This window comes from Dinoponera quadriceps, unplaced genomic scaffold, assembly GCF_001313825.1.
Source record: "Dinoponera quadriceps isolate SergipeBrazil2010 unplaced genomic scaffold, ASM131382v1 scaffold566, whole genome shotgun sequence".
Lineage (NCBI taxonomy): Eukaryota > Metazoa > Arthropoda > Insecta > Hymenoptera > Formicidae > Dinoponera > Dinoponera quadriceps.
Genome location: NW_014555972.1, coordinates 3,479,303 through 3,491,862, shown reverse-complemented (window position 1 = coordinate 3,491,862; position 12,560 = coordinate 3,479,303). Strand labels below are relative to the sequence as shown.

General features: G+C 38.2%; 3 protein-coding genes across 6 annotated transcripts in view; 2 read left to right on the top strand and 1 right to left on the bottom strand.

Moving 5' to 3' along the window:
- LOC106746331 overlaps positions 1-5,157 on the top strand; it is a 6,757-nt gene extending 1,600 nt beyond the window's left edge. For both annotated transcript variants that reach the window (XM_014622853.1, XM_014622852.1), the window contains exons 2-5: positions 3,136-3,273; positions 3,838-4,286; positions 4,688-4,853; positions 5,040-5,157. In XM_014622853.1, the coding sequence (XP_014478339.1) occupies positions 3,847-4,286; positions 4,688-4,853; positions 5,040-5,141 (708 nt within the window). In that variant the 5' untranslated portion in view covers positions 3,136-3,273; positions 3,838-3,846 and the 3' untranslated portion in view covers positions 5,142-5,157. The remainder of the gene's footprint in view (positions 1-3,135; positions 3,274-3,837; positions 4,287-4,687; positions 4,854-5,039) is intronic.
- Positions 5,158-5,792: 635 nt separating this feature from the next.
- LOC106746330 (tetratricopeptide repeat protein 27) lies at positions 5,793-9,269 on the bottom strand. The gene is made up of 8 exons (XM_014622851.1): positions 9,071-9,269; positions 7,830-8,685; positions 7,693-7,759; positions 7,275-7,607; positions 7,025-7,198; positions 6,797-6,949; positions 6,558-6,719; positions 5,793-6,375 (listed from the first exon to the last, which is right to left on the bottom strand). The coding sequence occupies exons 1-8, from the start codon at positions 9,141-9,143 to the stop codon at positions 5,818-5,820; spliced, it is 2,376 nt and encodes a 791-aa protein (XP_014478337.1). The 5' UTR covers positions 9,144-9,269; the 3' UTR covers positions 5,793-5,817.
- A 296-nt stretch (positions 9,270-9,565) lies between these two features.
- LOC106746332 (3-oxoacyl-[acyl-carrier-protein] reductase FabG) lies at positions 9,566-11,887 on the top strand. Of its 3 annotated transcripts, none has more exons than XM_014622855.1 (4): positions 9,566-9,786; positions 10,404-10,720; positions 10,911-11,112; positions 11,193-11,886. In XM_014622855.1, exons 2-4 carry the CDS (start codon positions 10,404-10,406, stop codon positions 11,433-11,435), a joined length of 762 nt encoding a protein of 253 aa, XP_014478341.1. In that variant the 5' UTR covers positions 9,566-9,786; the 3' UTR covers positions 11,436-11,886. The 3 variants fall into 3 exon arrangements, with proteins under 3 accessions (XP_014478341.1, XP_014478343.1, XP_014478342.1); XM_014622857.1 differs by lacking the exon at positions 9,566-9,786 and adding an exon at positions 9,867-9,923 and having other exon boundaries at positions 11,193-11,887; XM_014622856.1 differs by lacking the exon at positions 9,566-9,786 and adding an exon at positions 9,933-10,086 and having other exon boundaries at positions 11,193-11,887.
- The last annotated feature ends 673 nt before the right edge of the window (positions 11,888-12,560 follow it).

Genomic DNA, 12,560 nt, shown 5'->3' with positions numbered 1-12,560 from the left:
GGGGGGGGGGGGGGCGGCACGACCAGCTGGCGGAGGGAAAACGCGCGTCGGTGGAATTCGGCTCGAGGCGTTTCGAAAATCGGGGAATCCTCGAAGAACTCGCCGGAACCCAAGTCGGCCGCTCGAGTGCTCTCGACGGAAGCGAAGATGGTACACTTTTGAGAGGGAGAGGGGATTTCAAAGAGGTGGGAAGAGTTGTGTGCCCCATTTTATTAGAAAGGAAACGGTGATTACAGCCGCGGCGGCTTCCAGCGGCCCTCAGTTTACTGAGGACGGCATCCCTGGCCGCGCTGCAGCTGCTCGCTCTGGAATTCCACGGAGAAACTCGTTTCGGTGTTATCGTCGAGTTCCTACGCGGAAGCGTCTACGGCCGCATCGTGAGATAAAGGTCTGAAAAAAGGGATTGTTTTGCACTTTTTTTCTTTTTTTTTTTCACATTTTTACCGGCGACATACGATTACCTTACGAAACTCGACTCGCAAATCCTTCGCAAGGGAGGAGCCGACAAGAAGATCCGTCGAAGTTGGCTTGACGCTCGGTAGGGACGGCGGGTTTTTCGGTGTAAACGCGGAGATCTCCTCGATTTTCCCGCCGGGGAAAATTCGAGACTCCGAATCTGCCGCGGAATCTATTGAGACCGCGGCTTACGGGATATCTCGTACGTGCAAGTAGACACACACATACACACACACATACACAGATACACTCACAACAAGCAGATTGCGCGGACGATACTGAAGCACTTCCGGGAGATTAAATCTCAAATGCGACAATGCCGTCTTTGTCTCCGAAATTATTATTTCGGTAAACTACGGGAAGGTGAAGAGATAATGATTAACATCGAAATGGGACGAACGAGCAAGAGAAAACCTAGATAGCCATATTTCGGTATATTGTATGATGATTAGCATAAATACGTTAAGATGTATTCTTGTATAACAAGAGTTTTGTCACAATATATAAGAGAAGATGTCATCTGACGTCGTGAAAATTGCGGCGATATTCTGATAAGTATTGCTGCTTATTTTGCCTGAAAGAGAACGCAATTAACCCGGAATTATTGTGTTGACCCAGTAAGCAAGAAACGTTAAATCAATCTTGAAATATTGATTTTATGTAGACTTCTTTAAGCTATTACTTCATAATATAACATTTCTAAATATTAAAATCATAGTGTAGGAATATTATATTTTAACGTTTGGGTCAAATATTGCTAACAACGATGTTATATACAACATTAAAAACATATTTGAAGAAGTTACATGTTACAAGATGTCATTGCAATAAGGAGTTGTGTTAATGATTTCTTACTTGTCGGGAATAAGAAGTCAGTACTTTGATTAAAATGATGGCGTAATAAATAAATATTTTTGTAAACAAGCATATTTTAAATATGTGCTGTTGCAATGTCATTATAAAATATACATTAAATGTTTGCATGTTATATTCGGTATTTCTGTCTATCTGGGAATGAAAGAGATGGGGAGGACGTCAGAAGTAGAACAGAAAAAGTGACGTGAAAAAGGCGTTGAAATGATGAGATAAATGATCGAGATATAAGTATTACAGTCATTTCTTCGTTGTTTTGACGTCATCGTCATTTTCTGTTCTACCCGGGGTGTCGCGATGAAGAGATGATTGATAAATATGCTTTTATCAACGCGAGACATCGGCCTTCGTTTCCTGTCGAGATCGATCGCGATTTCGGTCTCGCTTTGACACCTCGTTTTTTTCCTTTCCGGAGAATGCGTCATTTTATCTGTCATTTCGTGTGTGTGTCATTCGCTCGCTATGTGACTTCGCGACAACCTGTTACGGCGAGGCGTACAATGAAACGCAATAGATTTTTTCGCAGATAATGAACTGATAAGACGCGCGAGAGATTGCAGGTTCATCGGAACGACGGTCGATGAAGCTAACGCCGCTGATTGCTACTGCATTCTTGCGAGCGATTCGCCGCATCCGCGAGAAAACCCGTTTCGTCCTTCCGCCGCGCCGATGTAGTCCCCCGAAAGTGTTTCAGTGACACACGTTGAACGAAAAAATGCAGCCGGTGTACCCCAGCGAATCTCTCTCTTTCCTTCGCTCTCTCTTTCTCTCATCGCGACCGATTCATCAGTTAACGTTGAGCTCCGAGAGATATCCTGGATGGAATTTTGACGTATTTTACAAGTGTTTTTAAACTGTGATTCGATAATGCAATATTCCTAAATATTAAAATTATAATGTAAAAATGTTATCTTTAATATTTGAGTCAAATGTTAACAATGACGTTTATCGTGACAGCGTGAAGAGCTACATGTTTGAAAACATTACACGTCATAAAATATCATCGTGATAACGTTGTTTTAATGATTTCTCGTTTACTGGGTACGTATTGAAATTCGAAGGTTCCGTGAAGCGGCCAATTACCTGACACGCTCTCTCTGCGTCGCGATAAAGCGGGATGAGAAAGAGAATAAGAAAGAGAAGAGAACGATATTACTGCGGGAGGGCCCGTCTGTTGTAACCGCAACGAATTTAAAGGCCCCCGTTGAAACGTAACAACAGATATTTTACGGCGTTGCGTTCAGCTAGTTTTCTGGAATCCGTTTCCCGTTAGCGCGGTTATTGACACTAGATCTGCAGTTCGATTCATGCGTCTTGCAGTTAGGTTTTTCCACGGCGAAGCGGGGGCGTGAGCAGAGGGCAAGGAATAAGCGAGTGACAAGCTGGGAGGAAAGAATCACGGAACTTTTCCTTTTGCGCGTCGTAGAGCCGAAAACACGGGTGGAGAACCTGTGTTGCGTCTTTCAAAACTGTCTCACGCCACGCTGTGAGATAGAGTTCATCTCCGCACTGATCTCTACTTTTAAAGGAATGCAGATTTTATAAAAGAGAATGCTACAGAGAGGAAGGAAACTATTCATTTCCGGATTTGTATTTTTCATTGAAATTGTCAACTAAAATGTTAACTAAAGTTCCTCCTTCTATTGTCTGTCTTTTTCCTTCGATTCCATGATTCATCGCAGCCGATTTAATAACAAGAGATCCCCGTCTCGCTTATCGCGAGGAGAAGCCGAGATTCGGGCGGACACGAATCGCATTCATAACAATTTTTACATAATAAAAGCTTTTCGGCGTGTGTGCACGCAGGCGGAACATAGAGTGGAGCAGTTGAGGAAGGCGACGGACAGAATACAGAGGGAGATCGAAGAGGTCACCGAGAGGGAACACGAACTGCGGAACGTGGGTAGCATTAAGACCACGTCCCACGAAACGGTGGACTCCAAGGTAACATTAAGATACACACAAACCCACAGACACGCATACTTACGCGTACTTACTTGCGTCGTGTTTAAAATACTTGTCTCTGTGAATTAGACAGAGGACGTCTAAAATTGCCCGAAGGGATCTCGATTGGCAGAAATAATACCATTCGAGTCTCGAACACCGAGAAAAAAGATATCTAAAAAATTAAAAAAAAAACATACACAATAAATATATGTTGTATAATAAATTTGGTAGGTATACTAATAACATGTATTTACTTAGATCTAAATCTTTGGTTTAAATATAGAATAGACTATTACTTTCGCGAAAAGTTACAAATTTAATAATATGTCAATTTTTTCATTTGGACTTTTTTGGATCCATTTAATTTTGGACCCACGCCGACTTCAGCACTTTTTTTCACTTTGTTAATGTGATAATTCATTGTGTTTGTCGCCAGAATTCTTATCCATGGTGGTAAATTATCACGTTAGTAAAGTGAAAAGAATCACAAAAAAAGAATGAGAAAAATAATCCCCCTTTTTCCGGAGTGATATCCCTCATTAGTGGTCTCATTCTATATAGGTGCGACGCATGCCGCAAGCCTTAGCTTCCGGCAAGCTGAAGAGGACAACGTCCACGCCGCAGATTCTGGAAGCGGTGAGCTTGAACTCGCTGTCGTCGAACCTGACGCCAAAGATGACGAACGGAGTGATATCTACGCGCACAACGCCGACGCCGTTACGTTTCGCCAGCGCACCAAGCCAGAAGGGCCTGATGCACAGGTTCCTGGCTACGCGGGGCAAGATCTACAATAAGAACAAGTCGGGCACCAACGACATCCTGAATCCGCCCATAACGCCCACCATCACGCTCAATCCTCTGAGTATCAAGGCCTTCAACCGAACGTTGGAGATACAACTGGAGCCGGACGACGAGCCGAAGAAGCCACCGGCGAGAAAGGGATACGTGCCGGTCGAGCAGAAGATCCAGAAGGAGCTGCATGATATGAGAGAACGCGAGAACGAGCTAAGGTACGAGAACATGCGCGTCTCTAGAGCAAGGGACATCCTTTTTTTCCTCGTAAAGAATTTGCGCAAGCAAATATCGCCCTGATTTCTTATTTCCTTGATTTCAAGACCACAAGCTCACTTTTCGCAGACATTTATAGGTTTTCAGTTCTATCATGAACTTGAGCAATTTACTCTTTTTACAATATTTGCCTCTGTTTGCAACGACGAAAGGTTTTTTAAGATTATGCGCCAAGAGACAAAAGGTTGTTGTGCACGCCTGTAATAACAACAATATGCACAAGAAGTAATGTAACAAAACACATAATAAATATATAATGCTTGCGTAACCGGGAAATCTCTCATACGTCGAGTGAAACTCGTACGTAGGATTCAGGAGAAAACCTCGATTGTTGTTCTTTCAGACTGATGAGATCGCAGATGTTGGCAAAGTCTCAGCCGAATTTGCTCGATATAGGAAACGATAACGATTCCGACATTTACGACGGCTCCAGTTCGCTCAGAAGCGGTGCTTCCACCAACACCTTGAACGAGGACGAGGTTGAGAGAGAGCACAAAGGGAAACACAAGGTAAGGCGCGTCGTGAATACGAAGAATACAATGGCCGAACAATCACGTGACGATTCAAAGCAGACGCGATTCCTCAGCGATGCCTCTCTGTCGACACCTGAAATTGATAGCTGCGATGAAGATGTCTCGTCGTAATTTATTATAAGATGTATTATATACATGCACATATTTATTGTGTGTTTACAGCCCAACCCACGACGTCGCAGCACGCTCATCGCACAATGGGAGAATCTGATAGCCGCCAAGAAAGAATCCGTCGAGAACAACGAGAGCGACAGTTACTTCTGAAAGTTTCACCCAGCTCCCAGAGAGTGTGCGAGCGACAACTTGGTCCTCTCGCCTTTATCCTATCATTGTTTACGTAAACGGGTTCAATTGTAAATTGGTGGATTCGGTTGAATGTGAAAAACATCACGGTAGATGTTCGTGTACGAAACGAAAGTTACTCCACCATTTTTGAAGCGCATGTCGATCGATCACGCGAATCTGCATCTCGATTTTCTTGTTTCTCTTGTTTATATAGTTTATTTGCGGACGAACGACTTCGTTCGAACGATTATAGCGGTGTATCGTTAATTAGAATGTACTATGCATATCGCGGCTGCATGTTTTCAGTATTAAGTTACTAGCTAAACGTAATTATTAGTGGTATAACAACTTTTTACAAAGTTGAAGAATCTTTCCGTGAAAATGTAGGGAGTTTTGTTCCCTTCGTTACGTTGTCGATGAATTGTAATCCGAATACAATGTGTAAAATGATCTCGTGAGCGAGCGACTGGAAATTTTTATACGCGTATCGTCCAATACACACACGAGTGGGTATGTGAGTGCTCACAATGATTGTTGAAATCCTGCATGCGAATAAGTAAGTGGGCGGACAAATTCGAACTTGCAAATTTTCCCATTTGCTAAATTCAATGAAGAATTCTGTGTGTACGAAAAGGATGTACCTGCTTCTTCGACTCTATATTAGTTTTATTTCATCCAAATCATTCGTTACAACCGTTAAGTACTCTTCAACTTTGGCCAACGGCTCGAGGATACTCGAATGAGTCCATTCCCGCTTCTTGACCTCCTTCGCGACTTTCTGAAGCGATAATTTCGCGCTTCCCAGCATCTTTCTCTTCTTATTGACCGCGTCAGGGTCGGCGCAACGTAGATACGCCTGTGCTAAGTCACAGCATAATTCTAACACATACAAAGTTTGATCTTCATTATCGGACCAGTGCGGATCACAAGTGGCAACGCGGTACGCTTTCTGCAAGTAATGCGCTGCTTTCTCATCATCGACATCTGTCTTCTTCAATACAGCGAGTTGGGCATACATTCTCCAAATGTGCGCGTTATCCATCTTAACACTGAGTCTTCCAAATAATTCTAAACTCTTCGGAAGCAAACGAGATGCCGGATTTCCATTTGCGTCACTGATATCGTTGACTATGGCATCTGTTAATATTCGGAGAACTTGGACATCCAGGTGGGCACCTTTCAAGTCCAGGATGCGATGGTAACATCGAATGACCTGGAACAGAATTAAATAATTTAAAGATATTTATAATTGATACATATAAAAGCGTTACTCTACGTTTATGTAATTATTAATGCCGGATGCGATACTACTATTAAAGATAATACTTAGATAGCGTGAGAAGGTTTTGTAGAAAATTAAATTATCAAATATATATATATTTATATATCGCCTACTTCTGAAAAATGTCCTAAATCGGTGTTGACGACCATGAAATTATCCCATACTTCCCAACGATCGTAATCACATTTCACAGCGTCCTCCAGAGATTTTCGTGCCCTCGCTAGATCTCCCGTTTTTATGTACGCTTTTGCTAAATTGTTCCATGCCTCGAAATTCTAGAATTTGAATTGCACATTTTTTTTTATATTTCAAACATATTACATTAAATTAACAAAGATATCAATCCACGTACAGATGGTTCTAGAGCACAGTAGCGTCTATATGCTGTGGCAGCTAAATTCCAATTTTCTATCAGTAATGCAGCGTAGCCCAGTCTGAACCACGCGTCTTCTTGAATGTTATTCAACTCGACCGATAATTTCAAGTGTGGTATAGCCTCAACATACTAAAAAGTACCATGCATCACGTTGAAAGTTCACGTTAAAGGATTAAGATGAAAATTCAAGATTTCCTCACTGACATGTTTCCTCGTGAAATAATGATATCCCCATTGCCTTTGTGCTCTACTGCTACTTTCTCCGGACAATCTCCATGCTGTCTTGTAATGACTCACATCGCCAGTTACGTCTCCTAACATGCACCATAACTTCACTGTAGGTTTCTTGGATAACTCTTGTTGAATGATCTCAGCTGCCTGCAAATGTTCAACTTACAACTCTTTACTAATGTACTTTGTATTATATTACACTTGCGGTATAAGAAATACGTACTTTATGATTTAGATCTAATCTGCGGTAACAGGTAATCACTTTTTCCCATAAACCGAGTTTCGTATAGACTTCCAAAGCAGCCTTCACCATATCGAAATGAAACATTTGGCAAGCCACTTCCTCTCTCAACGTCCAAATAGGTTTCATACCACTCACGAAAAATAGATCGATTCTTCTGGCTACAGGTGCTTTTCCATTATTGTACTCTTTCTCCAGAGAGAATCCTTGCTTCAGACATCGCTCTGCAGTCCTAAAGTGATCACGCTCTAGTAAGCAACGATAGTACAGAGAAGCCATTTTTAACGACCAATTCTTTGTGTTCTCTATAACTTTCTGGAAGAATATTTTTTTTTTTTGGTAAATATTATATCGAGAATGTAATTAATAATGAAAGAAAGAGAGGATTATCATAACTTACAGTCATGTAGGGACTGATTTCCTCTCGAGTGAGTTTGTGCTTAGGCTGACATATCTGTAACTGAGTGCTAATAACTATATTAATATTCTTTAAATCTTGTAAACAACTATGTGTACAAAGATACAGATTGTACTTACTATTTTGTTAAAATTACAGCTTCTTCCACCGCACCCAACTGGGTTTCCTCTATATGCTCTGAAAACTCAATATATTCCAACCTCGACGCGTCATCTAGAGTCGCAGATATTGGTGTGTCTTCACAATCTATCGTTGGGAAAATATTTTTGTTTACTACCACTTTCAAGTATAGCTGTGACTTTTCCTCCAACTGATATTTTGTACGTTTTCCCATTGCCCCTTGTAGAGTCAATGTTAAGTTTGCTATGTTCTGTGCTTGATCAAGATATTTTTCAGAATCCTGTATTCTTCGGAAGCACAAGTAAAACCTAGCAGCTTCCAGATTGAACAAAAGCTTACAAAGAGAATCTTCTAACAGACTAAGAGAATCGATTCTCAATATTAGATTTTCAGTTTCTTCAAATATTGTCCCTAAATTCTCATCTAATATGTGCTGATGCAACAAGTTGGCTCTAAGTAACCACCAAATGCAGCTTTTGTACTTGAGTTGCAAGTCTATATTAGAGAAAATCATTTTAGACAAATAGAGCAACTCTGGTTTTTGCACATTTATATTACACTCGTCGTATAATGATAATTTCTCGAACGCTTTGTGCCTTTCAGCTTTCAACCAGTCAATATCCTCGTCGACATATGGACCTGTCCAATTGCATTGTGTAAAGTATAATAAAGACGCTATTCCAGCGTATAACCATAAATGATGTGCATTAGTTTCACTCATAACTTTATGTATAATTTCTTCTAAATTATCATGATTATTTCTTTCTTTGATTATAAATGCAGAGATTGTATTATTTATTACATCTTCATAGTTGCCATTCAATATGTTGCGTACATCACATGGCAAATTGGGAACTGAAATATAATATAAATAATTTATAAAGGTAACATATAATTGATTAAAAGAAGACAATAAGTACAAAGTAAATAAATCCCTTCACTAATTTTTAACTTTATTATATATTTTAATGCTTATAATACAATATAATTAAAACATTATTATTCTAAATTATGAGTTATGTTTTCCAACCTTAAAAATTGACTACTTTGTTTCCAACACACAGTGACAACTTTCATTATTATATACATTCTACATATTAAAATGTATAATGTAAATGTAAAATTTAATAAAAATCAGTGAAGAAACTCTTATAACCACTAATAAATAATTTCTTTTACATAATTCTTTTTCATAATTTTCTTGTACACGTAATGCATATATATGTACATGCATATATACCTTCATTTATGGAGAAATTAATTAAAAGTATAATTTCTATAGTTTCATCTATCTCGCCTTTATTTGCATCCATAATGTATCACAGCTGAAACACGCGTTAAAAAATGTATTTGTTTTATCTTTGAAATTGTTACATCAGACAAGTGCAATAACTTCCGATTTTAACTTTGGGACACGTGCTCGCTAGTGATGCCTCAAACTCGACTCGCATCGAATCAATCAGAGACGGCTGAAGCTGTGCGCATGGCCACGCGATGCTTCTGTGCGTGTATGGCTCGGTGCCATCATATCGTTGGCATTTAATGCAAACTTATATGTCATTTCTTTCAGTCATATTTGAAATATGATCAATAATTTAATAATTTGTGAAAAATGTTTAAGCAACATTTCGTGTTCCTATTTCCTGCGTTGCTTCGCCGTTAGTTGGCAATGCTGAGACATTCGAACTTTGAACGTGCTTTCGCTGTTGCAATGAATCGGTGGAGTGGGGATCAAACACCGGTTTCCCTTCTCTGCATCAAACTTGGTTTGTTCCTTTTAACTGAATGATCCGTCAATCATATCGCCTTATAGCGCTGGTTCGCACTGGTTATACTTAGAAAAATAAAACCGGTTTTTCTCTACAAATTGACGAATCATGATTTACTGATCTCGTATTTCTTGCCTACCAGTTACTAATTTCTTCCTTTTAGAAGGTTGTGTCGCGCTGTTACATAGTAAGTATCGTATATTGTTAAAAACATTCACATTAAATTTAATAGTGAATTTAGATGCGAAATGTTTTTACACATATAACCAGTTATGAAAATTAATAACCAAATTGATATTACGTTTGGTGTTGTAATAATTTAGAGTATGAGAGTTAGGAACGAATATCAGTGAAATATCACAACTGATATGTTTCGCTGATATTCACAACTAACGTTTATATTATTATATCAAATCCTGTATCATATATATATTAACAATCATACTGTGTATTAATAAATATTAGAACAACTCTAATATATCATAAGGTGTCATAATGTATCATAACTGAATAATTAAATAGCAAATTATGTAATATGAAGTGAAAAAAATATTAAATTACACATTTGTTCCTTGATATAATAAATATAAAAAATCACAACTATTTTATAATTAACAACATTGACATTATGAAAATCTTCAAGATTATAAATTTTAATATATAATTCTTAAATTTACCAGTAGAAACACTTACTTTTAAGAACTTTCTCAACAGTACATATTGATATATTTTTCACTGATTAAATTGAAATTATGATCCCCATAATTTTTTTACAATGCTCTTGATATATATTTTTTGTTCTAGATGTCTTTTGTAGAAAAGGTAGTTTTAATAACAGGTGCCAGTTCAGGTATCGGAGCTGCGACTGCTATTTATTTTGCGAAACTTGGTGCATCATTATCAATAACTGGGCGCAATAAGGATAACTTGAGCAAAGTAGCCGAGCAGTGTGAACAGTCCAAGATATTTGTCGTGACGGGAGAACTTACTAATGAAAACGATGTAAAAAATATCATTGACCAAACCATCAAACACTATGGTAAACTGGATGTTTTAGTTAATAATGCTGGAACTTTGGAAACAGGTGATATAAAATCTACGAGTTTGGAACAATATGACAGGTATGCATGATAGTCTAATATATATATTTACAATTCATTGAATTGCTTGAATTGCTTATACTCACTCTGCTTTTAGTTAGCATGCATTATTACTTGCAAAGCAAAAGTAGATGAAATATATATCCTTTGCCTCATATAGTTACAATAATCATTGGATAATGGTACATCAATTTACAAGTAATCTTTTCAGAGTTTTTAACTTAAACCTTCGTTCTGTGTATCAATTAACGATGCTTGCGACGCCTCATTTGATTGCGACCAAGGGCAACATTGTCAACGTCTCTAGCGTAGCCGGACTGAGGTCTTTCAAGAATATCCTGGCGTACAGCATGAGCAAATCGGCTGTGGATCAATTAACACGTTGTGTCGCTCTGGAACTGGCAGATAAACAAGTAGAATTACGTTCCTTTCATTCGCGACTTTTAGTATTGCTTTCGAATATCACTCCAATGCTTCGTGTTATTTATTAAAGGTTCGCGTGAATGCTGTAAATCCTGGTGTCATAGTGACGAATATCCATCGTAGAGCTGGGATGAGCGAGAGTCACCTGAAGGAATTTTTCGAACATAGCAAAGAGACACATGCTCTTGGAAGAACGGGTGACCCTATGGAGGTCGCGAAGACAATTGCCTTTTTAGCGAGCGACGACGCCAGCTACATTACAGGTGCAACATTACCCGTGGATGGAGGTAGACACATTATGTGTCCTCGTTAAAATAAAAAAAACATACTACGGAATTTGTGTAAAGTATATATTTTATGTCGGATGGGGATACACACGATACGTTGACTGCGTTCCGGGAGCGCGTTTTCAGCGCTATTGCGTTCTTTTATCTTGATGACTCATCGAAGGAAAATTAAAGACAGAATTACATAATAGCGCTAATAGCGCGCGCTTCTCGAACGCAGCCAATGTGGTATCCTATTTATAATATTGTTGATAAGGAACACTTACGCATTTGTACTCTATTTTGTCAAAAATATTATTATACTATATTAAAACATGCTGGAAACGCGTATATAATATATATGTACATATATATTTCTATAAACTTACATAGATTACTTAGATATATTTTGGAATTAACTAATTTGTATCAGTTGTTTGTTTCCTAGGGAACTACAGAAGTATGTGTTTCCACGTTTATATCTATATAATAAAATAAATTTTACAATTGGGATATATGTATGCATACATATATGTATATATATATATATATATGTGTGTGTGTGTGTGTGTGTGTGTGTATATATACATATACATACATACATACATACATATACATATATACACACATATAAGTATTTCCTTAATAATCCTTCTTCATGGCACAGTCAGAATAAATATTTTATACAATACTCGTTCCTGTAACGAATGTAAAATAGAGGAGCAAATATTTCTAATTAATATTTGTATTTTCATAACATTAGTTTCGCAGAGAAAATTTTAGGAAACTTTGTTTTATTATATGTGTGGCCAAAGCCGGAAGTCTAAACCAATCCAAGATTTGGCTGACCAAATTGGTCAATATTCAACAAGTCTATGTTTCATATTCAATATTCAACAAGTTTCATAGTTCTATTCATGGCTGAGTAGTAGAGAACGCGAAATTATCATTTTCCTAATTGAAATGTGTGTATGTGTGCGTTTAACTGATCAGATCATTTAAAATACGAAGATCCGAACCAATTCGCAAAATAATCGTATTCCGGCTTTGGCTTAACATATTAACACGGAGATCTAGAAATTTTATTATTGCATATGGGAATGTAAATCAAATTTAACTAGACATCAGTTGAATCTTTTGTAAACCAGATTTTGGTTTCTGCATTATATATA

What these genes read in the sequence shown, in the direction of transcription:
- LOC106746332 (XM_014622857.1), top strand. Translation starts at nt 10,404, where the DNA reads ATGTCTTTTGTAGAAAAGGTAGTTTTAATAACAGGTGCCAGTTCAGGT. An exon ending in AGTTTGGAACAATATGACAG is followed by an intron (nt 10,721 to 10,910) that starts GTATGCATGATA and finishes TAATCTTTTCAG; the next exon opens with AGTTTTTAACTTAAACCTTC. An exon ending in TGGAACTGGCAGATAAACAA is followed by an intron (nt 11,113 to 11,192) that starts GTAGAATTACGT and finishes TATTTATTAAAG; the next exon opens with GTTCGCGTGAATGCTGTAAA.
- LOC106746330 (XM_014622851.1), bottom strand. Translation starts at nt 9,143, where the DNA reads ATGGATGCAAATAAAGGCGAGATAGATGAAACTATAGAAATTATACTT. An exon ending in GCTGTAATTTTAACAAAATA is followed by an intron (nt 7,760 to 7,829) that starts GTAAGTACAATC and finishes TATAGTTATTAG; the next exon opens with CACTCAGTTACAGATATGTC. An exon ending in GATTAGATCTAAATCATAAA is followed by an intron (nt 7,199 to 7,274) that starts GTACGTATTTCT and finishes GAACATTTGCAG; the next exon opens with GCAGCTGAGATCATTCAACA.